The following is a 27,711-nucleotide window of genomic DNA, read 5'->3' as shown; positions in this document are numbered from 1 at the left end:
GATTTTCCGGAGGAAGTCTGATGTGAGACAAAACAAATCATCAAAAGATGCTAAACTTTCAAAATTCATTGAAAAATTTCATTTTTATTATTATTCTTTTGAAAATGAGCGGTTGGTTAAAAAATCAACTTTTCCATGAGACTATTTCTTATGAAAGGAAAAGGAGTAAAAATGAAGTTTGTTCTGGATACATTTTGGCTCTCAAGTGCTCTGAATTTTACCAATCGTAGGTCAGTACTCGATTGTCTTGTCGTCTCGGATTCAAACAGAATTTAGATAAATATTTGAATGGAAAGATCATTGAAGGTAGGTACTTCATATTTGTAGTGTAATCGTCAAAATTCATTTTTCGACTTTAGTTAAATTCTTGAAAACTTTATGGAATACCTAGGCTATTTTTCAAACTTGAAATGATAAAGGTCGAGAAGTTCTCTTGTGAGCCAATGCTGAACATAATTATGTAGTTTCATACTGATGACCCTGAATCTTGACTCACCTTTTTGAATATTATTTCAAAGGGGGTAAACTCGACATCACATTACATTTGCGTTCAGTTAAAATGTACATATTTTCATTAATTCATACGCTCTCATCACTCATTCAACACCCAAATTAACCAAAAAAAATCACCCTTCCCTCATCCTTCTCGATCAAAAGACGAATAGATCTTCCATAATAGTCGATAAAGCATAATTTTGGCATTTTTCACTCCAAATGGAGAAAGTTATTTCCGATGTCATTAGACCTGAACTGGTTCTAAAGATTACGTGTGAGTTATGCGCTATGTTCTGTATACAAAGTATTTGTCGTGTTAGCCGTTAATTACGTCACCGCGAGAATTTTATAATAAAGGTAATTTGGTCGTTAAGTTCATCGCAACAACGGTAAATATTTATCCAAGTGGAAATAGGTGTAATTGTACGTCCTAGAAAATTGTATAGCTATATACTTATCATAATGCTTATACCACACATATACGTCTCATAGGGTTAAGTTTTGTATTGGAAAAATATTCGTCGTCGAGTCGGTTACCTATACGAGTATTTCGAAAAAGAAAGAAAAAAAAATACCCGAACACGATACCATTCCGGCCATGTAATTTGGTAGATAATAATTTTATTGAACTTAACAAAGTATATAATAGTAAAATCACGAATTTCGATTTTAATTGTCACGAGAACGCATAATCTGTAAAATCGTTCACGGTAGTCACGTTTTTTGAATTATTTCATATTATTGTGCCGGCTGTTGCAGCTTGTTTGTGATTCGTCCTATAGTATATAGGTAGGTATATATTAAATGCTTAAGCGATCGACTAAAATTGATTCAGTGGTCTTAAATTCGCCCTCGAAATACGTGCTGTAATAATTAATACCCGCACAACTCGTCCGTTGGAGTACATGGCCAATTCTCCTATGCATGCTGCAAAGTCTAACCTAGGTATCTGCTGCCGTTTTAAAATTAATCTCAATTATTCGACCGGTTCTTTTAATTTGTCGTTTCAAATCCATTAATTTAGTCTGAAATTCAAATTTAAAACCATTATGTAAATGGAACAGATTTGGATTTGTTGCCAAATCTGAACGCCATAAATTTTTAATAGGTATACCTACCTGTACCTACCCTCTCATTAGTTGTTCAGTACCGGATACCAAAGTATGTACAAGTGCAGACTTATGTGTATTTTTGGATTTCGATACGATATTTCTTTCTAAACTTCGACCAAAAGCAACAGTTTATTGACATTTGAATCTGTTACAGAGTATTTTAGAAAAATTATATAATTTTTAACCGCAGATTATATCATTTTTGTTAACTTGTTGTACTACTCTTTGGAGTTGAATACCTGGCTAATGTTTGTGATAGAATTTCGAAGGAATTTATAAGCTATAAAAATTAGCTGTTTTCTGCGTACGTGTGCTTCTTTTGGGTTGATATGACCTCTCAGGTTCTCAGATATAGCATCCATAGAGTTAACATTTCACATGTGGCCATTCTTGATATGAAGTTTGAAATACTAAACATATCCAAAAATCGAGACCTTGAAAAGATGAGAAAATATGTTGAAAAAATTCCCATAAACGACGATACCAATTGAATACTTCATTGTTTGCATCTCGAGTTATTAGCCTGATAAAGTAATTACACTTTGAATGCTTAATAAATCACTCGAGCCGTTATTATCTTTGCTCATCGAAGAATATCACGATCGTGGTATTTTTCCAGAAATCATATAAACTGAACTGAAAGAGGAAACACGATGATCTTTATACGTTTAGGTGGTCGTTAAACCACAGTTGGTATCGTTGAATCATAAATCGTCTGATAAATATAAACACTCGAATAAATAAACGGACCATTTAAGGGTAATGTTTTAATATAAAAAAGTCTAACATCGAATGAAATTTTTCCCTATTGGATTTAAAATACATAAAAATGATACAAGACAACAAATAGGTGTAAATTTGAAAAACGTCTTTTTTAAAAAAATGATCGATAATATCATCGTCTTGGCATTTTTTTATTTTTTATTTTTTGAAGCTGATGTAGTGAAAGACTAGAAATGCCTCGTTCAATGAACTCGCTGATTTTCCTATTGAAATGTTTTGACGTTAAACTGTAAAACAAAAAACATCTAGATTAATTAAATCGTTTTTTTTTTTAATGGCGATTATCTGTTTAAACGGTATCAGTTACTCACATCGCTGATCTTCAAGTTCTTAGTAAGAGTATCCGGTGATACCAGCAGCTCCAACTCCTCCCAAGGAATGAAGAGGTACCAATTCGGAGTTAGATTGGATGCAAGTTTGTTTCCTGACTACTGGAACTGGGACTGGTCTTGGGATATGTACTGGGACTTGTTCGTATACTGGGTACGGTACTTTGACGGCAACTGGGTAAGGTACAGCTCTTTCAACTGGGTAAGGTACTGGCTTTTCAACACGTACTGGGTATGGTTGTGGAACGTGGACGGTGTATGGTTTGTCAACTTTGACTGGGTATGGTTGAGCAACTGGGTATGGCACTGGTTTCTCAACTTTGACTGGGTATGGTTGGGCGACTGGTACAGCGTAACGGTTCTTGATCAAGACATCTTTGGAAATGTGTACGACTTGGCCAGTGGTCGAGTAAGCCGGGCCAGCGGAGTAAGTCGGGCCAGCGTAAGCGGGGGCAGAGTATACTGGAGCGGAAGCGTAGGCTGGAGCGGCAGCTACAGCGGCACCTGAGTATAATGGGGCAGTTTCAATGGCGGGAGCGGCAGCTACGGCGGCACCACCTAAAGCTAGGGCACCGGTATCGTAGCTGGCGGCTGGGAGAGCTGCAGAGCTGAATCCAGATGAGGAGAGGGCTGCACCGTAGTCAGCGCTGGCTACTGGGACTGCTCCGGAAGACAAGGACAATGAAGCGGCATCTAAACTGGCTCCAGACAAGCCAGTGGAGTAAGATGGGTAAGCTCCAGCGTAACTTCCACCGTAACTTCCAGCGTAACTTCCTAATCCGAGTTCATTGCCCCATCCGTGTTCGATACTACGTTTGTTTTGTTTGCTGTCTTTGTTGTTTTCTTTGACGGAGGCCGCTTGGGCGACGGCGACCAAGATGCAGATTGCAACAGCCTGTAAGAAAAAATGCAAAATAAACGTGAGATATTTGGATGATTAAAAAACTCTTTGGCATGTGGGACTGGGAAAGTCAAAAAAAGTTAGGCCAGGTTGGGTTTGGTGTGGATGTGCACTTTTGGAAGTGAGGAGAACAAAATTTGAATATTTTTCAAGTGGTTGTGAAGGCTTACATCTTTCAGGTTTGTGACTGACAGATCTTAAGATCAGCAATTGGGGATGGAGGCAAAAAGTCTTTGAAAAATCAATAAAGATGCTACTTTTTTAGCAAGAGCATGGTGCAAATTAATGAACAAAGTGAGATTTATTCTCAAAGACACAATCGTTCGATCATTTGGCTCGATGAGGGGACAGTGAGGGGAGGAACGAAATGACACCATTCATTCAACAGCCGGTTATTCCCATTTTGATTAGAATTTTTCAACTATTCCACATGATTTAAGCATAAATTAAGGTCGAGGGAAAAATTGAAAGATCTTAGGCCCTTGCCATCAAAATCCAAGACCACTTTTAGGGCTCTACAAAGCGGTTGAAGCTTTGCAAATCACTTATTTTTGGGTAAATTCGTGTTTTGAAATTTAGCCAAAACATGAAATAGTATCATTTATGAAACTGAGAAAATATTTTGGAACGCAGTGATGCCAACTTTTCAGTAATTATTGCAAATTCCAAAAAAAAATGAGAAGTTATTGGCTATTTGTTCTGCATTTGATTGAATTAATTAAAATTTTTAAATCAAAATGACGACTGGATGCTCAACAAGTTTTAGAAATTTGAATAAGCAGTATTCTCAATAACCCGTCTCTCTTTCATCAAGCCAAATGACTCAATTATTGAACTTTTGAATTCAATTTAAAGAGCGCTGATCATTTTTCAATGGTAGTTTTTGGAAAAACCCTGGATTCGGGAAGAAGCCCAAAGTGCCTCTTGCAATTGGAGGTAGAAGTAGAGGAAATGCGCTGGCAAGTGAATTCGTGTATCTTGCTCTGTACCCTCATCCTTCCAAGAAATCTACTTTGTAAAATCAGGAAATTTTGTAATTTTAGCTTCAGATTTTTTTTTTTCAAAATGTCTATCTGGGTAAATTTTTAAAAATATGATCCCTTTCCTCTCTTCTCTTCTCCTCTTCTCTCCCATTCCCCTCTCTCTCTTTTGAAAACATGCCAAATCTATCTTACCCTCTCCTCTCCTTTGAGATTTTTGCGAATATCAACTATTAAGTACATAAAATATTAGGTATAAATCGAAAAAAATGTTTGGAAAATTTCTCACAAATATTTTTTAGATCGTATTATTTTCAACCCGAATTTTCTCGGAAATTATCGTTCATTTTCTGTCAGAATTTGAACCACAAAATATGTACCATGAATAAAAAAGTTGAAATGAAAAATTAAAAAAAGATAATTCAATAGCAACAAAAAAAAAAAACAAATCATTAGAAAAATTGAATCGCAGGTCAATGATCAAATAGACACATAAAATGTATTGGATTCGAATAAATATAAATTATGCAAAATTTCTCCATAAAAAAAAGAAAAAAGAAACAAATTGAACGAACGTATGTAAGATTAATACATCATTTAAAAACTTTGAAAAATTGTCTGTAAACCGGTTAACGAATAAAAAAAAATAAACCTTTAATTCGAATAAACGCGAAAGGATTCTCACACTTATTGAAAATCGTGATCAATTAAGGTGTGAATTTTCACCACAGGTTGTTCACTTGACGAATTTATCAAATTATAAAATCAATAAATATTTAAAAGGAAAAAAAAATAATCGCGAACTGATTAAAAAAATTGAAAAATGAATAGGTAAATTATTCGCGTTGGTAATTACGGTTATTACTCGAATGCAAAGAGAAAGGTAGATTTGTTTAATTGCACGTTGTGTATTGTTCCATATCAATTGTAGTCTACAATATAGTTTCATTAGATAGTATAAGTAAATCCATGGACATTAAAGCTCAACTCCATCGTCCTGACGATCACTTACACTTAAACATTTGCACAGTAACGTTTTGTCAAAACTTCAACTGCATAATGCAGTTTTCAAATTAAAATTAAAAAAGTACAGTAAATAAAAAATTGCACTAAATTTTTCTCTTTGCATTTCAAGGTCGCACAAAATACTTTAGAAAAAATTTCAGTGAAAAAAAAAACTCATACTTACAGATACGGTATTCATTGTTGTATTGGAAACTGTGTACTGAATAAACTGTTCGATTCTGTTTATCTTCACTATGTTTATATAGAGGACATTATACGACGAATTCGAATAAAAATTTAGATATATCGGGCGTCACTTTCCATATTAGCATAAATATACGCCGGTCCACAAAATAACACTGGATCTTGCCCTAGTATAAACAGGTTTCAAAATATAGGAAACCGAAAGTACATTGTTCCAGTGGATCGAAGAGCTTTCCAGAAGACCTATCTTAATCAATTAATTTGTCCCCAATCGCGATCATACACTGTATAGAAGTGACGTCATATTACATAATATGTAGATGCATCATTTTTTTTTGACAAATTCCACATTTCGTAGCTGCTGCTGCTGGTTTTAACGTTCGAGTCGTAAATTAATTGGTATTTCGTGCATCCGTTATGTAAATTAGAATTTTATAGAAAAATTTTGCAAAGAGACGGAACCGATGCCCAAGGACGTTGCCCGGATTCTCGTCTTTGGAAAGGATTTTCTTTCCCGGTGATTTTGGCAAACATTTGGTGGTCTTTGGATTAACGCTGAAACTTTAGAACATCTTAAGAGTTATCTATAGGTAGGCTATAAATAAGGGGAAATATTCCAGTTCGCGTGAACCGGTTTCCTCGAGAGAAATGGTTGAAAGAAAATTTTTCGGCTGATTGAGATTCGTAAAGGTTGCCGAGTTGAAAAATCCAGGTGTGAAAAGTTGATTGGAAGTTATCGATGTTTTCGTTGCGGAATTATGGCGCCACCTGCTTGAATCTTTGGTAGGTCTCCTTGGGAAATTAATGCCTGAGATCATTTTGTCTGAGCTTTTTTCCCTTAATGATTGAAATGTAGCCTCGGGAAATATGCGCCTTCAGAGCAAAATTAATTGCACTGAGTCTCGCAGCGTGACGTATTATAGTCAAAAATGCGAATGAGAACAAAGGCGGTTCACATTCATTACATTTCCAAAAACCACATCGCAAGTTTTGAGCAATTTTTACTTTTTGCTGTTTGTAATTAAAGTTTGACTTCCATCTTCTTCGAACAAAATCTTTATTTTCGAAAATCATTTTTCATTTTTTTTTAAACGCCAATTTTTTACCACTTTTTGATTAAACTTTTTTCAAACTACAAAGTTCTAAAAATGTGTAGTGTGGCATTAAAAAATTAATGCATTTTTGAAGTTATTTGGTAGGTAATGCATTTATAAAACATTTATGTATATTTTTGGGGCAGAAATGATTTTTTGAAGAGGAGGGGGAAAATTATCTTGAATCCATAATTTTGTCTCCTGTCGCTCGAAACTTTGTTAAGGATGTATTCGCTCTCAGGGATTTCCATTCCATTTTGAATTTCTGTGTGTTTTTGGAAAATTGATCCTCGAAAAAGGGCGAGGGGGTGAAAATTTCAAGCATCCACACAAAATAAAATACATAATTGTAAGTGGGTATCAAATTATGTAATTTCGATGATACTGATTTCGATTCTGAAAACCGTTTTACCACAAAAACTAGGTTTTCTAGAAGAGCAAAATTCTTACACTAAAATTTCATTTTTCAAAATTTTGTACTCAAACCAGTCTCTGAGTCTCGAGGGCTCTGTTTGTTTTGAAATCAAGATATCAGCTCGAGAATCAGCATCTCATATCTAGTTTTTAAAACCCATATTTTAGTGATGTCGACTTTTTATACTCGTAAATAAAATCAATTTGTGAGGCGATTTTTCGATTTATTGACAAATTCAATTTTTTAAACCTTCATTTTTATTTTTTCATTTTTGTGAATTTTTTGTCAGTTTTTTTTTTTTTACAATTCTATGCCATTTTGATGATTTTTGTCAAGTACCAATTTTCTAATCGATGGGTACCTACGAGGTACATTTTTGGCTCATTTTTCAGAAATTTTGGGTTGTGGTGATTCTAGCCACGTTACCTTGCACTCAACTAAAATCCAAAAAATCAAATAAATCTGTTCTCGTGAAAATGAAGCCGAATTTTAGAAAAATCGGTGGAAAGCTGTTTTTTCCAATTTCAAATCGACATCACTGACCATATAAAATTTTTAAAAATTAAGAGCACTAAACCTCTCCTTTTAAAGAGCTCAATTTTAACTTCGAGGTCAAACTGGTTTTGGAATAAGAATCAACGTATTCGAAAACCTATAATTTGATATCCATATCGCTTTGTTTTATGACTTGTAATTTTTTCACCCCTCTCTCCTTTTGGAGCCAATTTTTCGATAATCATAAGAAAAATGTAAGATGTGTCAAAAGATTCCAAAAGTACGCATCTAAATAATTTTGATACTCGTCCTTTTAACTCCATAATAAGCTCCCATTTTTTTTAAATTTCAGATTTGTATGACCTATGAATACCTAGTTTGCATTTTCAATGGTGCTGATTTCTGATTTTGAGTTAATTTTTCTAGTCCCGCCCTTTTCCCCTCTATATTTATTTTTGTTCGGCAGCACTAAAATTATCAAAAGTTAAGAAATTGGCTCAAAATTTGATTTGTTTCTTAGAGAGCCTCTATCGGTCAAAAAATCGAGAATAAAGTCATCGCTGGTCGAGAAAAATGGTCTCAAAATCATCTTAGAAATATTGGGAAAAGGCGATAAATCTGCTGAAAAATTATTAGAGGTTGAGAGATCTATTCAAAGATTATCAATAGTCGAGAAATCGTCTCAAAACTGAAATACTTTGCAGAAATGTGAACTTCACACTCTTTATTTTAGTAAATTTTGATGAAAAATTACGTTTTTCCGGATGATTTTTTGGGATAGGTAGGTATGTATTTTTTTATTCAAAAAATGCGGTTGTTTGTTTGGATACTGAGAGAGTTTTAGAAAACTGAAAAATTGGGAAAGGAAAATGTTGAGACCAAGTCAATAAAATTCAATTTAGGAAATTTGGAGAACATTCTGAACTACAAGTTGTTTCTGAACTTGAGGAAATTCGTGCATGAAGACAAAGTTGTGAGAATTTGCATATGATGTACATTGTACGATAAAACCTCATCCTGAAATGTTGGCATCGTTATCACTTGGGAAAATAATGTCCATGGTTACTCCTTTGCTTGGCTTCAGATCCAGAAGTTTCTGTGCGTATTTTTTAAAACTTTCAAGTTACTACTTACCTATCACTTCATCAATTCAATTAAATACCTATTGTTTTCATTTTATTTAACTTTGAATATGTAGTTGATCTCACATTTTGATTGTTTATTTATGAAACTCAATATTGAGAAACGATTCTTTTAACTCGGAAGGACATCTAAAGCTATGCCATTTACTCCTTTAATATTATGTATGTTGTTTGTATGTACTTGAACGAGCTCAATTTACTTTCTGCAAGGATACCCCCCCCCCCCAACAATGCATGAGGCTTTTGTGGCTGCAGTATGACGAATGGAGATCATATTTGAACTGAAGATTTAGGTACATGCTTCTTTCTATACTCTTACACCTGCCGGATTCTTAATAGATGAATACCCAATAGGTACCCAATTACCCATTTCAAAAATTCTGATGAAATTCTCCAACCATTCGATACTTTATTTCCACGTGTAAAAATTTCCACACAAAAAAACCATTATCGGTGAGTATAGCAAAAACACCTGTACCTACTTCTACTTATTTTAAATCATTTCCCGTTAATTTCGTCACTTGTTCGTCTCCTTTGAAATGGAGAAATTCCAGTAGAAATCTTTGTGTAGCATCAAAATAATAAATTTTAATAATTTATAATTATTAATGCATCTTGTCGCATTTTAATTCCCACATTTGTTAAATTGTTGCATATCGCATATAAGAATACCTTTACCTATAATACTGTGCGCTGGTTGCATAACTGGTGTGCCAGCGTAATAAAAAGCCATTATTTTCAGACTCCCTGGGAAACTCATAGTTCACGTTTGCGTAGCTCAGGTGTTAAACGAAAAAGTAGTAAAACTGGTTCGACCGAACACGAACCATCTTGTCACACGATCATTGTAGTTCACTTCCTAACCTATTTTCAAAATATTGAAAAATAAAGATACGTTTGAACTTTTTTTTCGCAATCATCGTGCCGTAATTAGTTCGATTGGTCAATAGTACGTATACAGCCAAATGAACGTGCTATCGCTTCGAGGCACCGAACTACGAACTATTTTCGTCTCTCGGATCATCTTAATTGTACACCGCCCGCTTCGGTGAACTTGTTCTGAAGAACCTTGTTATTGAATTACGCGATTTTCATTATGAATGAAATTACTCGCTCGATTATTTGTTAATTAATCTTTTCGCGGTGCGCCAGCGCCACATGCAAGCGACGGATGCAGTTTTCCAACACCGCACGACACAACTCTCGATGTGATCTAATTACCGAGTTCTTTCTTTTTTCAGCTTTAAAATGGGTCAATTTTTTTTTTTTTTGCGAATATCGTGTATGTACTTTTTTGTGTAAAAAAAAATAAAAATAAATTGGTAACATTTTTCCAAATTTATTAGACGTCTGCTGCAGCTCGAGCATTATTACCGAGAGTACCTACTCTTGACCTAACCTATTATTTTTCGTACTTTACCTTCGTCGGTTATACAATTTCACCTTCTTTATGGTTGAAATCTTGATAACGTGGTAATACTTCAATTTATCATGCAATTTATATGTCATTTCGTAGAGTAATTTAGTCTGCATTCTGAATCGGCCGTCTGATGAGTCCAATTTGATGGATGTTGTTTTTGAAAGACATGACTTTGCGATTTTTTACGAGTCGAATTTCCTATATTCGCCTCTATATAGGTAGGTAGAGATTGGTAGTGTTGCCAAATAACCCCTTACGTTGGCGTGGTTATGCGATGTTTGCACCTTTATAGCCGTCCAAAAACTGAATTCAATTACGATTAAATACTATCTGATCATTTAAGGAGACGTAATTAGCTGAAAAACGTAATTACCTCGGTTACGATTTACTATATTTAATGAGAAATTGGTCGAGGAAGGGAAGAGGGGGTGGTAGGTTCACGTAACTGTTCTATTAAGTACTGTGCTTTTTTCGGTATCTGTTGTGTTGATGATGTTGGAATAAGTTCTGGCGTAGGATGAAAAAGTATTACAGAAAAAAGGGCACATGTGGGTTAGAATGACCGAATTTTCAAGTACAAGTTTTCCAAAAGAATTTCAAAAAAGGAAGGCAATGAGAGATCGACTTTGCTAATTTTTTTTAGTGAAATGGCCATTTTCATTTCAGTCTTTACCATTCATAGGATCTCGTGATTTTCTCGAATTTGCAATTTTTTGGGAAACTAGGTACCTACCAAATTTCAGTCTCATATGTCAGGACTAGTTGAACTTGGAGCAAATATGTTCGCAGATCCTTGATTTTATCCTCTTTTCATCACACTACTTTCCAAAATGGGATTTCAACCACTTTAGAGGTTCAAAATTAGGTATGCCCAAATTCGTTTTTAAAAATGAGGATCTGAGAAAAGACTGAAAGACATCTCATATCAGATATCGACTCCTTCAAATTCACACATTTTTTGAATTTTTAACCAACATTTTGCGGTTTTATGGCTCTCGGGATGTTGAGATTCTATTTTGATAGTTAAATTTGTTAAAAAGAGAATAAGTAATGAGAAGAATTTTTGCTGCATTTAAAAAAAAATTTCCATTGGTTTTTAGTTTTGGTTTATTGTGTTATGAAAATTGGGTTTTCACTTTGAAAGCTCAATTTTACATTTCACAATTGTTTTTACCGTTCCTAAATCAATTTTTTAACAAAGTGAGAAAATAAAATAAAAAATGCGTAAAATTGTGAAAAAAAATTTTATATGCCGGATGATTTTTTTCATCATAGAAAAATGTGTTGATTTTGTTTGAAATTGTGTACAATTTGAAAAATATTCAATTTTATATTGATACATTTTTTGTTTTTTGTTTGTTTGCTTGTTAAGTATAATGCATTTCAACCAATTTTTACATTTTACCCTACATGTTTTTTGAAATTACATACAATTTTTAAATTTTATTTTCAATGAAAATTCAAAAAAAGTTGGGTTTAAAAGTAGCTACTGTCTTTTTGGAAAATATGTTTTGGGGTTTTGAACTGAAAAATCTCAAACATTATTTCCCCTTTTCCAGACCGAAGTTTTGTAAGTTGGTAAAAAATTCACATGTTTCAAAATTTACTTACTTGGAAACTTTCTTCATTTTCCTTTAAAATTTTGAAAAATGCCCATTTTCTTCTCTTACAATTTTTTGAAATCTTTTTCATTTTTTTTCCTTCGAAAAATATTGTTCTGTAGTGTAAAGTTTTTTAATGTTTTTTTCTTTCTTTTTCTTTTGGAAAATATTTGTGATCTGTCACGAGAAAACCAGGTTAGCGTCCAAAACGTAAATTTTACAGGACGGGCATTTGAAGTTTTGAATCTACGTGTTCGACGATCTATGATTCGTAGGTCCGTGAAACTTGGACCACTTTTGGCCATAAGGGGTGCCAACATAACTTGACATTTTTTTTTCAAAATCAGGGTTGCCAAAGGCTGATAATCGAAATTTCCCCAAATCGATTTTTTCGTTTTTTATAAATTTTGCGCCAAAAATTTCGCGAAAACTACTAAGAATGAATAATTAATATAAAATAAAGTTATTTATTGAGTTTTTCAATTTTTTCAAAATTTTGTTCAAGGTGAAAAGAGTTGATTTTTTCAGCTTAAGCCTCATTCTTTCAATAAAATGGCACTAATCCTCCAAATGTGGGCCGATTGCCCCAAAAATTTGCATGTTGACTCCCCAGAACATACTTTTCAAGAAAATCACAAAAAAAAATTTCAAACTTTTTTTGTAATTGCTCTGTTTTTTTAACCTTGAATTTAGGGTCAAAAGAATCGTTCGCGAACGTTTTAACCAGCACAGGTGGATTCTGCATACTGAGTACTACCAATATCCATAAAAACAACCAAATCGATTTTTTGGACACTAACCTGGTTTTCTCATAACAGATCACATTTTTGAAGCTAAAGTTTTTTTTTGAACACCAAGTGAAGATGGCACTTTGAGAGTGGAAATGGGAAAGTTTTTTAATCCACCCATTTTCGTATTTTCATCATTTTTTTTGGAATTTTATTTTCGGAGGACTCTTTAGTTTTTCCCAAACATGAATTTTTGGGTCATTATGATAAAATCGATTTTTAAAAAAATCAAGGGTCGAGGTGAGTTCTTTTTTCAATTTTTTTTTTGGAACGGTTGATAAAAAGCTCGAATTTATTGTACGATTTATTTTTTTGGAACTTCACCGATATGTCACCCTGTAGCCTGTATATTGCTCTTCATTGACAAAAATGAGTTCATTGATTCAGCCCGTTGACATATTTACGATGTAGCGTACCTACTTGGCAATTGACATGCATGTACATAAGTGAAACAATTTACTTTTCTGACACTTTTAATAGCTCATTTTTCTCTTTTCTCGATTGGTAATTCGACAAACAAAATAATCCAGAGTGAGAAGTAAAAATCATTTGATTTTTTTCTTAATGGGCTCGTTTTGAAAGTACAGTTATTAATGATGGTAATAATTAGTACGTAGATATTAGATTTTTACCAATCATCTTTCCATAATAAAATGACTTCAAGGCGGCATTCTTTGGCTACAGTACGTCTGCCAAACTCGTACGTTATTAGATTTGCCTATTTGAGATTTCGCAGGAAGAAATAGAAATGTTCAAAATTGACTTAAACATCGATTACGAAGAATTCGCCTAAAATGAAGTCAAAGTCTGATTTAAAAATCAATAAATAATTTATTAGAAATAAATACATAGTACGAATTGAATAAATAAATTAAAAAGAAAAAACATGTTATAAGGTACAGATGAAAGTTATTAATCGTTTAAGAAAGTTCTCTCTCGATTATCTGGGCGACTAAAGAAAAAAATTGAATGAATAAATAAATACCTAAATAAAAAACTAATGAAAGTTATAGTTTACGAATCGCAGGTTACATTGACACATTAATTGAAAATCGATTTTCTATATCGCTTCGTTTGAAAGTTCATTATCCGTGATGGCTTTTTCGGTGGTTGTGTTTGAAAGCGAATTTTGCGTTGTGGTCGTCGTAGTATGTATCATTCCATGTACCAGAGGTGGTGGCACCAAACCCATTATTTCAACCTGTGGAAACAGTACCGAATGAAAAGGTTCACTAGGTACTATTTGAATATCTATATTATGGTTTAGTGTGTAAAATTGTTACCTTTTTGCGATCAATTTCGCAATTTCGTCCGATGAATCCTTCTGGACAGATGCACCTGTAATTTCCATCTTCTTCGGTGAGGCTTACGCAAGTGGCGCCGTTCTCGCAAACATCGCGATGGTGATCGCAATAAGTTAATTCTGTAAAGTATCCAAAGGTCATAGACTCCCATATTATATAATTACATCACCGTAACAGAGATATCATAATGAATATACATTGTCAGATTATTTAGATTAGGTTTTTTTTCTAGCATCTTTCATCTTTTACAATTTTTCATCTACTTTTGTACGCTTCATCGATTTTTTATACTTATAGAGAGACTTTGTTAAATAATAGACCCGACGATCGAGTTAACCGGTTTATCAACAAGTACTCGAGATGAAGTAATGTTGATCGAGTTGACATTTGGATTAATTCCGTCGATGAAAAGATACTGCTTTTAGTTTTATGTAATTCCAACATAACGTTTTGCAAATATAAACATTTTTTTTCTCTCTGTTTTTAAGAATGAAGATTCAGTCGTCGATTTAGTAATCTGAAATTAATCTCATAAGTAGATCTTGCTTAATGAAAAGATCGTTTAAATTGTCGGATTAAATGTTACAAAATTTTAGCATTTTTTCCAAAGTCGTGATGGTGTTTAATTTAATTCTATGCGTGCGTTGATCGCTTCTAAATACATATCACAGTTCGATGATCTTTTTGTATTGGAGATGATTGTTGAAATTTTGATTAAATTTCTCGCCAAATGCCTAGATTTTATCGATGTGAGTTTAATTTTTTGAGAAAATGTAAATTTGAAATGCCCCTACGCTCCCCTCTCACCTACCTATGTTTTCGAGTTCCTAAACAAATGACTTGCCAGTTGCCTGTGTTTCGATCATTTTGACTCCATAATTTGTAAATATTGACAGATAAAGCCTTTTTTTAAAAAGAATGACAAATTTTAAATTCTTTGTTTTATATTTTCAATTTTTTCTAGCTATCCACGCAATAAAATGTGATCCAAATTGTAATTTTATTATTCAAAAATTTCTATTCTTTGTCACTCGAAAAAATTGTAGGTACTTAGATATTTTTTTGTCAAATTTAAAAATCGAAAGTTTGATTTTTTACTCTGCGAAAAAAAAATTTCTTCAGAAAATGGAGCATAAAGGTGTCTTGTCTTTAGTACATAATTATGATGAGTAATCAAACTCGTTAATTCGTGATTTGGATAAGACTGGGTACCACTAAAAAAAGATAAAAGTATTGCCTATTTTCAAAACTGAAGGGGCTGGCGTGACTTGAGAAAATCCACCGAAACGTACGACTATTTTTGATGAAAGGAATAGATTACTAATTTGCTATAATAATATGGGAAATTGATCAAATTTTATCATGACCATTTTTTGCTCAACTTTTGAACTGAAAGAGCAATAAAAAGATTTTAAATTCTCATAATTATCTGTGTTGAAATTTTTAAAATTTTGGGTGATCAATGTTTTAATTATTCTTCTCATAAAAAAATTTGTTTGGGTTCATCTGAAGTTTTTGTGTGATGGCTCCCAATTAAATTTAAATCTTGAATTTTATTGCCCATTTCCTGAAAATACGAACAGTTCTAAACAAGGGAGGTACTTAGGTAGATATCCCAACAAGCAAAACGATTTTTGAACCCTACAAGGAAAAATTGGGAAGCATAAAAAAATATAAGCCCTACCTACCTACCATCAGAATTCCGTTCTTCATTTTTTGACGAATTTTTGAAAATTCAAATTTGGTTATTTCTTACGAAAGCAATCAAAATTCAATCAATTGTGTTAGAATGCTATAATTCAGTTTATATTTTTGCTTTCGACCTCCCAAATCGATTGGTGAAAATTTCAAACTATAATTTGGAGTTCTAGGGGACTTCTGGATTTCTCGGTTGTATGAAAATTGTTATAGAAAAGGCCAAAATGAAATTTAGCCTCTATAAACATGAATTGACAGTCTTGGAAACTTCCCACATCTGGTTAGAAATAATTTTTTTCAGAAAATACCTACTTATTGTGAAAAAAATTTGAATTCGAACCAGCAAAACTAGGTTTTGAGAGTCTAAATCGGTCGAATGAGCAAATTTCAGTTTTTACATTAAGTTAGACATTTTTGTAAATGAAAAATTTTTCATTTTTATTTTTATTTTTCAATTTTTTTGCCAAAAATAAGTAGTTATTGGGGAAATAAAAACGTAATTTGGATTTGAACGAGAGGAGAAGAATTTCAAAAATTTGTCCCAAAATCGATTGCAATTGGGTCTCAAAAACGATAAATACAAGTTGACAAGTTCTGAATACTATTTTGTGGTAATTTTTTCAAAGCTATGAGATCCTAAAATCTGTTAGAGGCCCTAGAATTGCTCCAAACCGTCATCAATCGATTTTGAAAAAACAAAAATGAGGTAGAATCACATTTTAAACCTTTTGCATCAGATAGAAATGGACCAAATTTGAATTTTTCAAAATGAATAAAAAATCTAAGAAATGGAATTTGGAGCTCAAAATTTGGTCTGGTGGTGTATTTTTGGATGCTCTTGCAATTTTTCTTAGTTTGGTTCAAAACAAATTGGTATTATGGCAGGGCCTTTTAATTTCTTATTTTTCTACTGCGGCGAATTCTTTCAAAAAAAAATGTTATAATTTTTGAGGTAGGAGGTAGTCGAAAAGTAAAAAGTAAAAACTCTTTCCAATTTTATTATTTTGCTGTCGGAGTTGTTGTTGCTTTTTTTTTGAATTAAAAAAAGATTCTAATTTTTTAAACTTTTGAAAAAAAATTAAAATATAATTAATACTATTCTTGCTCCAAGATTCTTTCAATTTTTTTTTTCTTTCGATTTCCATTCTTTTTCTTGAACTTCTTGTTCTTTATACGAATTTCACCAATTAAAATTGGGGTAAAAATAAAAAAAAAACTTTACCTTGATCACACAGCATTCCTCCCCATCCAGGTTGACAGTTACATTCCCAAGGGCGGGTACAGTTTCCATGAACGCATCCTGGATATGGGTAACATTGTTCACAATTCTTGCCCCACCATCCAACTTTACATCTGGAAAAAAATTATTCTCTCAGGAGTCAGGATTTCAATAGTGGACTTTATCCTCTTCTTAGTACGAAAAATACCTGCATTCTCCAGGTTTTCTGCAGTATCCTTTTTCTTTATGGCATCCTTCAGCACAAACAGCTGCAAAAAAAAAAAATTATTTAGAATCAATTTTTTGCTATAGATTCGTATTTGATTGATTTAGCGGTGGAAACTTACGAGCTTGGCATAAAATTCCACTCCATCCTTTCTCACATTTACATTCTAAAGGTTGAGTGCATGTGCCATGTTGACATCCGGGCAATACTTGACATTCTTTGCAAGTTTCACCTGACCATCCGAGTCGACAGCTTCGCAAATAGAAATTTATGTAAATATTGTTAATTACTTGGCATATTTACGAAGTAAATTTAGGTGCTATGGATAGGTAGGTATAGGTACTAAAAAGAAACAATCATTTGCGAATAATGGTAATTTTGTTTTCTTGAATTTAGGGTGTCATTATGGAAGAAAATATGTTCGAATTAAATTGAAATGTGGATGTATTCTTTCAAATTCCAATTTTTTTGTTTCTTTATATTTTCATTTTGGATGCCTGCTTTTTGAATTTTTCGACTTTGGAATGAAAAAATATAAATAATTGAAACATTTAGCTTACCGACATTCTCCGGGCCAATCACAATACCCTCGAGTAGAATGGCAATCTGATCTACAAATTGCTGAAAAAATAACAAAAAATATCTCTTAAGAATATATTTTAATTAAATCGATTCACAGGTGCGATTTTTTTCGTAGAATTTTCATTATTCGTCTGACAATGGTCGAGATGATTGGCAACGTCGCGTGTCATCTCATAACGGATACATTAAAGGGTTTAACTCGATCAGAATAGCCAGATTCTCGTGAATATAAAAAATACTGGTTTTAACGTCGGGTTTTAATCGAGTTTCGTTTGTCTTCGTGGCAATGAAAATATTCGTATTATCGACTATTTATATCGCAGCTTCTCAGCCGAGTTTATTGTATAGGTACAGGTAGCTAAAGGTAATTTTTATACGCTTACGTTCGGAGCAGAATAATCCATCCCAGCCTTCTTCGCAAATACACTCGAAGCTATTATTACAGTAACCGTGTTGACAGCCTGGTAGAGTTATACACCTGTTGCATAATTCTCCGTAATATCCTGGCGAAAAACACAGCGAAAATGTATCCTTTGTTAGGGTACTTATTCGAATTGTTTACCGAATTAAAACTGGAGGAGCGTGATGTTTACCTAATTTACAACGACATTCTCCCGGCCTTTTACAGTAACCTTGTTGAGGATCGCAACCTTTGCGACAAATAGGTACATCGCATAAATCTCCAGTCCAACCAGGTAGGCATTTTATGTCACCATTATCATCGCATACGTAATGACTATTTTCGTTTTGGCTAGCCGGCGCTTCGCAAGCCTTTGAAAGTTATCCATTTTGAAAAAAAAAAAAAGGAACCAGATAAAAGGTATAAAAAGATAGAGGAAAAACTATGCGCATACGAACGAAATAAAAGCATAAATGCATTTATTTTGGTACATACCTGTTTTTTCCACTTAGGCACGTATTTGGTACCACCGAAAGTACACGGTAGGATACAAATCACTGTAAAAAAAAACACCAAAACTCCCCACCGCAAACTAATGCGGAAAAACATTTCGACTTAGGTATCCTTCATACGAATTTCGCGAAGAAAGTATATGAAAATAAGCTGGTGAAATTAAACCGTTCGTACCGTCAACTTGTCTTATGTTCTCCTTCTACTTCCTATACGTATATAGGTGTAATCTGGTCTTTAGTTCCTCGCTTCCACAACACAAGGCTGTAAAAATCATATCCAGTCTGGTCTTGACCTTCCGACCTAAATAAAGAGCGCTGATCTAACATAACAGTTAGATCTTTTTTCCATAATTGTCTGTATTTTTTTCCATAACAACAACAACAGGTTCAGGTTTCTCATCATCGTTTCGGGTACCGGTGAGAAATTTGAATTTCAAAAGAAAACCCTAACTTTTGAAATGGTCTAGGTTTACGATCAAATACCTACTCGTGTAAAATTAATTCAAATTGCACTCAATTTATTGAACAAATTGATAATTTTTTTTCTAATCTTTGTTTGATGAATATTTTATTTGTTATAGGTAACCAATTCGCCATCAAAATGTCAAGATTATGTCATATCGCAAGAAGATGAAATGATTCGTATCATTTTTCAATGGCTCGCGTATCGAGGATTTTGTTGTCATTGGAATTTACAGGTAATCACTAATCAAGTAATCATGGTTGAAGTATTTAGCAGTAGCTGTTATTAAAACATGTACGTAGGTATACGAGAGCATACTTTCATGCTTTAAAAGTTGATTCACATTTTTCTGAGAATTGGCGTGAAGTTGATTTATTCATTGGGAGTAGTGAAAGGTGCTTGTTTGATATTCTCAGAACAAATTTTGAATGGTTTCTATCATTAATATGAAAAATGAGAAACGAAATACCTATTTGAAGAGTCAGAAACGTGATCTTACCTTCCTCCCTCCCCAGCATTTTTCGATGATCCAGCTTCAGTGGTATAAGAACAGGAAAATTGTCAGTGGAAAAAAACTTTCTTTTTTTTCGTTATTACAAAAAAAGATTTTTTTTGAAAAATCAAGAGTCTTGCAAAAAAAAAATTAATAATAAAAGTAACAAAATTGATAACAAAAAATCCTCTTCCGCAGAGTTGGGGGGGGGGCGAAGACGGTTTATTTTCACGATTTTTCAAGCAAAAATTAGAACGCTTAGTATTTTTTTAAAAATTCGAATTACGGACCACTTTGTACATTTGGAAATTGGGTGTCTTAAAATTTGTATTATTGGCAAGGGAAGAGCATAATGAACTCAAAAAATTTTCAACCGGACAAAAAGGAATCGAACCACCAGTAAAAATTTCAGGTGCTGAAATCCATTTTTCGATTTTTGTCAAATGTTTGAAAATTCAAACTTGGCTCATTTCTTATGAAAAAATAAAAGTTCGATTTTTGAGCTAAGATTTTATGATTTATGCTCTTTGAAGTATTTAATTATCTAATAAATTAATTTTGGAATTTCATACACCAGTGATCGTACTTTTCACTGTATTTTACTAGGTACTGCTGAAAAAATAATTCCTTCCCACTTGAAAATATTCACTGTTCGTTTCTTATTCAATTTTTTTTAATGAATTCATCGAGTATCAGTATTCTTTCATTTTTTGAATCTGCTTTGAATTGATCTTCATCTGAGTTCTCCCATTGGTAGGTATTTTTTATTGAATAAAGAAGAATATTTCTCTTTCAAATAAAGCTCATGGTAAAACTGTACTTGAGAAAATTTTTTTTAATCGGCACATTCCATACTACCCGTGTGCCTAGTTTCAAGTTTGTTCGTTGGATTTGTATCAATTAGCACGCTCAGAATAGTATTGAATCAACGAACTTAAAAATGGGAGGAGAGGAAAAAAGGAAGTACAAGAAACAGAAAAAAAATCAAGATTTTGGATCGTCATTAGGAAAAATTCAATTGCTAAAATGCAAACTTTATTATAAAACGTCATTATATAAAACAAGATCTTAATAAAAAAAAAATTAAAAAATATATCGTGAAACAATTAAAAATTATCGATAAAAATGATTCTACAACACCATCAACCTGGGTGCAATATTCATAGAAAGTAATTCTTGGAAGAGTAATTTAGCAGCATACGGCAGCTTTATTTGAGATATCTGTAAAAAAAAAATTAGAACGTTACTCAATAAAACAGTTCATTGTAATAAGGAAATCGAAGATGCCAAAATTTATACATACTTGAGTCTTATTCTTACAACCTTTACATTCGAACGTGTTATTTCTCAGATTCGCAATAGCAATAAGGCCGCAGAAATTACACACGTTGATTCTATAAGGGTCAGATACTTCGAACAAACGTTCGCGAAGGAATTGCGCAGCTCCGTGAGCAATTTGACAATCTCGTTCCATCTCTCCGAAACGTAATCCTCCGTCACTACAGACAAAATGTAACAAAGTGAAAAACTAGAAGCTAGCTCTGGTTATAAATTTATTTGAAAACGTTTTCTTACCGAGCTCTTCCCTCCATAGGTTGTCGTACTAAAATTTGAACAGGTCCTCTGGCTCTCGAATGAATTTTATCGTCCACCATGTGTTTTAATCTTTGGTAATACGTAGGACCAACGAACACCTGAGCGTTCAGCTTACGCCCGGTGAATCCATTGTATATTATTTCGTTACCTCTCAAATGATAACCGTAATCTTGTAATAAGCTCGAGATTTTTTGTACGTTTACTACATCGTTGAATGGTGTAGCGTCACCGATTTCTCCTTTATTAGAAGATACCTGCGGAATAAGAATAAATAATTATTTCCAATCTTCCGTAAAGAGAAGAAAAACGAATCGAATACGTACTTTTCCTTGAAGACACTCGATCAAGTGACCAATTGTCATACGAGACGGGATAGCGTGGGGGTTGATAATAATATCCGGAGTGATACCTTCGCACGTGAATGGCATATCCTGCAATCGATGATAAAATTTTGTCAAAATTCTGCTTTTGTGGAAAAAATCTAGGAGAATTGGGTACGCATAAATTACCTCTTGTCTGTATTGAATACCGCAAGTACCCTTTTGACCGTGTCTGGAAGCGAATTTGTCACCGATCTGAGGTATACGCACTGATCGTACCCTAATTTTGACGAATTTATGACCTTCCGAGTTCAACGTCAACATGACCTGATCAATGATACCGGTTTCACTGTTTCTCAAGAATGTACTGGCGTCTCGTTTCGTATAACGTTTCGTAGTTCCTTCCAACTACAGCGATAAACATTATGAGTTCGAATCAAGAAGTAAAAAAATACAAAGAAAAAATCAATACTGACTTCATCTTCGTTATCTGGTAACATCATTGTTTTACCGATGATGACATCGTCACCGGACACTCTCAAACCAGGAGCTATGACACCGTCGTCGTCTAATTTATCGTAAATTGCGTTTCTCATACCCTGAAAACAGACGATTTGCTAGTAAAATTGAGTCGGTGCGAAATTTAAAAAAGTCCAACAGGAATTACCTGGCACGTGGCTCTATTTGGTTTCTCGAACTGCTCTTCTTTATCGCCGATACTCTTCGTTTCGGAGTCTTTATACGATCGGTAAAAGACGGATCTGTAATCGAAACAAAGAGGAAGTCGATTTTTGAAAATTCCTTCAGGTCAAAATAACACTTGAAATCGAGTTATTACCTGAAAAATCCTCTTTCTACGGCGGATGCGTTCAAAATAACACTGTCTTCTTGATTATATCCAGAATAGCATAAAATAGCCACGATTGCGTTAATTCCAGCGGGTAGATCTCTAAACCGTAAATATTCCATTGACCGAGTAGTCACTAGAGGTTTTTGCGGATAATACAACACGTGTGCTAAGGTGTCCATTCTAACGTGGTAATTTGTAATATACACTCCCATGGCTTGTTTACCCATAGCACTTTGATAGGTATTACGAGGACTCTGGTTATGATCGGGGAATGGAATAATGGAAGCGCAAACACCCAATATCATAGCAGGATGGATTTCACAGTGAGTATAGGTAGTACAGTAGGCGCATTCTTTGTCTTGGTGCAAATCTTCGATATTCATAGCGATCATGGTGGTTTCTTCTTCGAGTGTATCTATGTATTCGACTACGCCACCGGATACCAGATATTGCCAGCTAGAAACATATTTTACGTTAATATTTATGCATAAAAATCGTGAAAATGGTGTCTTTACGAACAGCTACGATAAAAATGAAAAAATTACCCGTAATTATTGTAATCTCTCTGTTTTAAATTATCGACATGAACTTTCTTCAACAATAGGGAGCCATTTTCAACAATAAGTAAAGGTCTGCAGATACGTCCGGCGTCTGTATAAATACGAATTTCACGATCCCTGATATCTCGTACGATTGATACTTCACTGACGATAATGTCCATCTGACGTCGAAGTTTTCGTAGCGTACCCATCAATTGTTCGGGATCACGATGGATACCGACCTGATAAATGTAACGTCAGATATTAGAGAGAGAACGCATATAAAAACGTGAACTTGAGATTGAAAGCATACCCAGCATCCGTTGACAAATATTTTCGTAGCATCGGCAATCGCAGACGGGGCAATTTCTTCTAAATTTTCCATACTCCACTCTTCCAAAAACTCTAAAATAGGAGAAGGTTGCGAACCGACAGAAATGTAGGCCATCAAGGCTAAATTTTTTACTAATCCTACAGCTGCGCCTTCGGGAGTTTCGGCGGGACAAATCATACCTACGATAAAATTCGAGTGAAAAATTAGATATTATGAAGAAACCACTGCTGCGAAGACGAAATCGAGTGAACTTACCCCATAAAGTGTTGTGTAACTGACGAGGCTTAGCTAATTTACCATCTCTGCCGATAGGAGAGTTGACACGACGTAAATGAGATAAAGTTGAAGCAAAAGTCAACCGATTCAATACTTGGGATACTCCGGCTCTAGCTTGATGAGCCTTTTTCTGATCACCCCAGTTTCCGGTGGCCAAAGAGTAACGTAATCCATCCGTGATGATTTTAGTTTTAATGGCTAATTCTAAATTGAAATCTTTTCCTCGGTCGATGAATTTTTGAGCGTACATTCTGGCTTCTTTCGTTAGAGTTTTGAATAATCTGAAAATCAGACAAAATTAATACCGATTCCGGGAATAAGATGATAACTCCATTGTAGTATTTTACCCTCTGAATAAAAATGCTAGTAAAGGTCCTGCCAAATCCAACCTTTTGTTACCGTAATGATCCCGATCGTCAAGTTCACGACGACCCAAAGCAGCCAATAATAAACGATGGACCATGTAACTGGAAAATTCATTCAATTTAATAATACATTTTCAAGTATTACAGACGTTGAAAAATTTTCATTAAAAGCGTACCCAAGAAAATAGGCTTTTTTCGTTTCACAAAAATCGGAAACACCGACATGAGGTAACATTTCTTTTTGCAGAATTTCTCTAGCGTATTTTATTCTTTTTTCTTTTGTGACTCCGGGTCGAGCACCACGAGCACCGATGAAATTTAACGCGACGTTTTGTTCTTGAATTACAAAAGCTTCGTCGAGTGAAGGTTTGACCTGAAATTTGATTTAATTAGAATCTCATACGAATGTTGGACGAGTTAGAGCAGAGATATATCACCATTTCCATCATTTCTTGGTCTTCGAAGTCGTAAATAATATGCTCCAAGATGTCTCTATCAGCGACGAATCCCAAAGCACGGAAAACAATCATAATTGGTATTTCTTGTTTAATATATGGTAGAATGGCGATGATACGTTGACCAATAGCCGATTTTTTTATACTTTGACCACCACGAGCCAACATATTAACCCACAAAGTACTGGTAGGACGAGACGTGTGTTCAAGGCAAGACCGGATTTCAGCTTTGAAAGCAAATTTACCGTCTTTCATGCTGAAAACGTAGACCGTATTGGTGGCCATTTTTTCTTGAGCGATAAGTACCTGAGAAAATAATATAAAAATTCGTTAAATCTCCCATTGTTTTCAACATTAATTAGTCAACATACTTTTTCGGATCCGTTAATGATGAAATAACCACCGGGATCCAGTGGACATTCGTTCAATTCAGTTAAATCACGATCGGTTAAGCCATTCAATAAGCAATACGTGGAACGTAACATGATGGGAATTTTACCTATTGAAACGGTATTTCATTTAAATAAAATACTTGTAGTTTGTCAAAACAAATAAATCATGATCTGCGTACCGATGTAAGATTTCTGATTTTGGGTTTCAACAGGTTCTTCACCTTCGCGAAATATAGTTTTCGTAACATCCACGTATAGAGGAGCAGAATAAGTTAAATTTCGTAATCTAGCTTCATTCGGCATCATAGGTGAAGGCGAGCCATCTTTTTCCCAATGAGTAGGTTTCGATAAATAAATTTGTTCAAATTTTATCACATATCGAGGCTGAAATGATTGAAATTTAGATACAATATTCCTAAATACACAAGTAGACATTTAAATTTAATTAGATCCAATATTCCTGAATACATAAGTAGACATTTAATATACCTACCGGTGTTTCAATTTCTCCTCTTCTATGTTGAGCTTCAGCCGTCAATTCTATCGAAGGAGTATCTTCGACTATTCGTTGAACAGACATCTGTATGAACTCATCGAAGGAGTCCAGCTGCTGCCGGACCAAACCTTTCTCATCGAAGTAAGAGTTGATGACGATCCAGCAGGCTTCTTGCCATAATTCCGAAGATATCTCCGTAGAATCATCTTCGTCAAATTGTTCTATTTAGAGAACAGAATGATTAGCGGTCTTCTAATCAAACACTTGTTACACGACTACAAAAGCATCTGAATAAGAACTCACCTTCTTCGAAATCGTACATCTTGATGTAACTTTAACGTCCCTTATTTGATTTTCAGCATCAGCATAGTTCAATTAATTTTCTAAATTCTATAATTACAGGTCAAAATGAAGTAAATTTTCAAATTTCTGTCAAGATTTTCATCAGCACTCGCCCACTCGGATTCGGGATTCCATTTCCATCAGCTGACCTCATCAAAACAAAGCCCGTCAGGGTGGAAGCGGAGTGGGAAAACAGAAACCTTTCTAAAACACAATCGGATGAATTACACCTTAAGGTGAACCTTGAAACGAGTATTTTAGATGTGTTTTTGCAGATCGTATTTTTCAGATTTGAGGAGCTCATTGCAAAAGTAGCCCTTGTCACATGAACCTATGCAATCTACAAAGCTCTCCCTTGAGCGTACCCAGTATCATGAATGTAAACTCTATAAAGCAATTCCTCTCAGGGCTACTCAGGGTAGACTAACTTGACGGTCATTTCATCATTACAACATGATCTCCGCAGTTGGCAATAGGTGCAATCGAGTAAAACGTGTCTAAAAGTTCATGTGACAAGGGCTACTTTTGCAATGAGCTCCTCATTTCTTTTCCTCAAAATGACGCTTGGACGATTCGTCGTGGTGGTTCAAAGTCGTGGACCCAGCTACATCAGAGGCACGATTTGGCAACAGCACAAAATTACATTATAGAAGCGGTAGCCGATTGAGATTTCTGATTGGTGTTTTTAGTTCGTATTGGGCGACGGTTTTCGGGTTTTGTGTTTTGTGGTGGATGAAAATTATTATCGGAATTTGTGTGTAAAATAGCATTTTAAATACCTCATTTTATAATTAATTTGTATTTTAAAGCGTTAATTTTATCCTTTTCGAACTTTCGCCGATCTCGTAATTTCCTTACGCGTATTTTTCGATTACCCGTGTGTTCGTTTATGTTCAGTGTATGTGAACCTGAACAATGTAAACCGATACTCAAAATGAGTATTTTACGATTGTTGGTAGAAATTTGACACGATACAAATATCGCAAATATCAACGGGACTCAAGTTAGCCCAGGTTACCGGTAAGTTTTATTGTAATTCGTTATCTTTATGGCATGTCGCGTAGAACGCGATCAAAAGTTGACATTGGCTTACATGTCGTCTAGCTTTTACACTGATATGCTCTGGAGTGATAATATTTGTTAAATTATATTTATTTGGGTGTGGCTGTTAACTAGAAGTTTAGGTAATTGTAATTAAACTTATTCATTCGTCAACCGAAGCTGGCGGCACTTTCAAACCAGAGTTATTGTGTTTGACCTTTAACATTTTTCCATCACCGGGTGAGACCTGCGAGAATACACATTATCGCCGCTGCCGTAACGAGATTCTTATCTACCGTCTATAAACTTGCTATATTGGTCTACTAAATGGTGATTTCGAATCGAGATTTATATCTGAAATGGACGTATATTCCATTTTTTATATCCAGAATCACTTTACGAAGGTACGATGACATTATGGAAGACAAATATACGGTTACTTATGGCTTCGATTTATCATCGTCTGGAGCTAACCGAGTTCATTTTGGATTTCTGTACAATATGATGTACGAATCCATATCTAAATTTTTCGTCTAAAAAAAATAATTATAGTACTTTCGAATGTAAAATTATTAGTATTTTAAGCGGTTAAATTTAACGTGTTGTTTGTGTGTAATTCGGCACGATAAAAATACTATACTAATTCGTGTGAAAGGTAAATGATTCATTACTGTTTTGTTTGATTAATAATCGCTCGTAACTCGATACGTTTTTTATAATTATTTATTAATGACTTACAACGTTACGTTGGACGTGAGTCTTATCAGTGACCCACTGATAACCTGTGCAATGGTTTATGGTTTCATTGAATGCTGAAAATTTCACGCGATAACGGTGCTGTCGATAGAATTTCCTGCGTCCGTGGAGTTTTTTTTTTTTTTGTAATTTTATTTCACGCTCGATAGATCATTGCCCGTTGTGTTAGTCATTCTTGGTTGTATTGATTACGGTGATAATTTAACCCTTTCTGGCTAACCTACGAGTAGTACATTCTGTACAGATTTAGCGATTCCCATTTCCCATGTAATGCTCATTTTCTGTTCA

The 27,711-nt window shown here is 34.2% G+C and overlaps 4 protein-coding genes across 10 annotated transcripts in view; 1 reads left to right on the top strand and 3 right to left on the bottom strand.

Moving 5' to 3' along the window:
* Nucleotides 1–2,359: 2,359 nt before the first annotated feature.
* Nucleotides 2,360–6,020, bottom strand: LOC135846955 (cytadherence high molecular weight protein 3-like). Of its 2 annotated transcripts, none has more exons than XM_065366332.1 (3): nucleotides 5,790–6,020; nucleotides 2,702–3,614; nucleotides 2,360–2,635 (listed from the first exon to the last, which is right to left on the bottom strand). In XM_065366332.1, exons 1-2 carry the CDS (start codon nucleotides 5,802–5,804, stop codon nucleotides 2,721–2,723), a joined length of 909 nt encoding a protein of 302 aa, XP_065222404.1. In that variant the 5' UTR covers nucleotides 5,805–6,020; the 3' UTR covers nucleotides 2,360–2,635; nucleotides 2,702–2,720. The 2 variants fall into 2 exon arrangements, with proteins under 2 accessions (XP_065222404.1, XP_065222403.1); XM_065366331.1 differs by having other exon boundaries at nucleotides 2,360–2,617; nucleotides 5,790–6,009.
* Nucleotides 6,021–13,575: 7,555 nt separating this feature from the next.
* On the bottom strand, nucleotides 13,576–18,929 carry LOC135846954 (neurogenic locus protein delta-like). Its single transcript, XM_065366330.1, has 9 exons — nucleotides 18,689–18,929; nucleotides 18,387–18,564; nucleotides 18,177–18,296; nucleotides 17,772–17,832; nucleotides 17,333–17,463; nucleotides 17,194–17,254; nucleotides 16,989–17,119; nucleotides 14,048–14,187; nucleotides 13,576–13,965 (listed from the first exon to the last, which is right to left on the bottom strand). The coding sequence occupies exons 1-9, from the start codon at nucleotides 18,800–18,802 to the stop codon at nucleotides 13,825–13,827; spliced, it is 1,077 nt and encodes a 358-aa protein (XP_065222402.1). The 5' UTR covers nucleotides 18,803–18,929; the 3' UTR covers nucleotides 13,576–13,824.
* A 1,750-nt stretch (nucleotides 18,930–20,679) lies between these two features.
* Nucleotides 20,680–25,772, bottom strand: LOC135846943 (DNA-directed RNA polymerase II subunit RPB2). Its single transcript, XM_065366311.1, has 18 exons — nucleotides 25,588–25,772; nucleotides 25,282–25,505; nucleotides 24,968–25,172; nucleotides 24,768–24,895; nucleotides 24,379–24,702; nucleotides 24,118–24,314; nucleotides 23,924–24,043; nucleotides 23,556–23,857; nucleotides 23,280–23,479; nucleotides 22,973–23,208; nucleotides 22,416–22,883; nucleotides 22,245–22,338; nucleotides 22,054–22,176; nucleotides 21,767–21,985; nucleotides 21,581–21,688; nucleotides 21,237–21,511; nucleotides 20,965–21,160; nucleotides 20,680–20,882 (listed from the first exon to the last, which is right to left on the bottom strand). Exons 1-18 carry the CDS (start codon nucleotides 25,604–25,606, stop codon nucleotides 20,793–20,795), a joined length of 3,528 nt encoding a protein of 1,175 aa, XP_065222383.1. The 5' UTR covers nucleotides 25,607–25,772; the 3' UTR covers nucleotides 20,680–20,792.
* Nucleotides 25,773–26,309: 537 nt separating this feature from the next.
* The window catches only part of beta-Spec (spectrin beta chain), a 62,849-nt gene continuing 61,447 nt past the window's right edge, over nucleotides 26,310–27,711 (top strand). For all 6 annotated transcript variants that reach the window (XM_065366304.1, XM_065366309.1, XM_065366306.1 and 3 more), the window contains exon 1: nucleotides 26,310–26,646. The gene's annotated coding sequence lies outside the window, so the exon portion shown is untranslated. The remainder of the gene's footprint in view (nucleotides 26,647–27,711) is intronic.

Source organism: Planococcus citri, chromosome 5 (genome assembly GCF_950023065.1).
Source record: "Planococcus citri chromosome 5, ihPlaCitr1.1, whole genome shotgun sequence".
Lineage (NCBI taxonomy): Eukaryota > Metazoa > Arthropoda > Insecta > Hemiptera > Pseudococcidae > Planococcus > Planococcus citri.
Note: the sequence above shows the minus strand (reverse complement) of the source record. Positions and strands in the feature narration are given on the sequence as shown.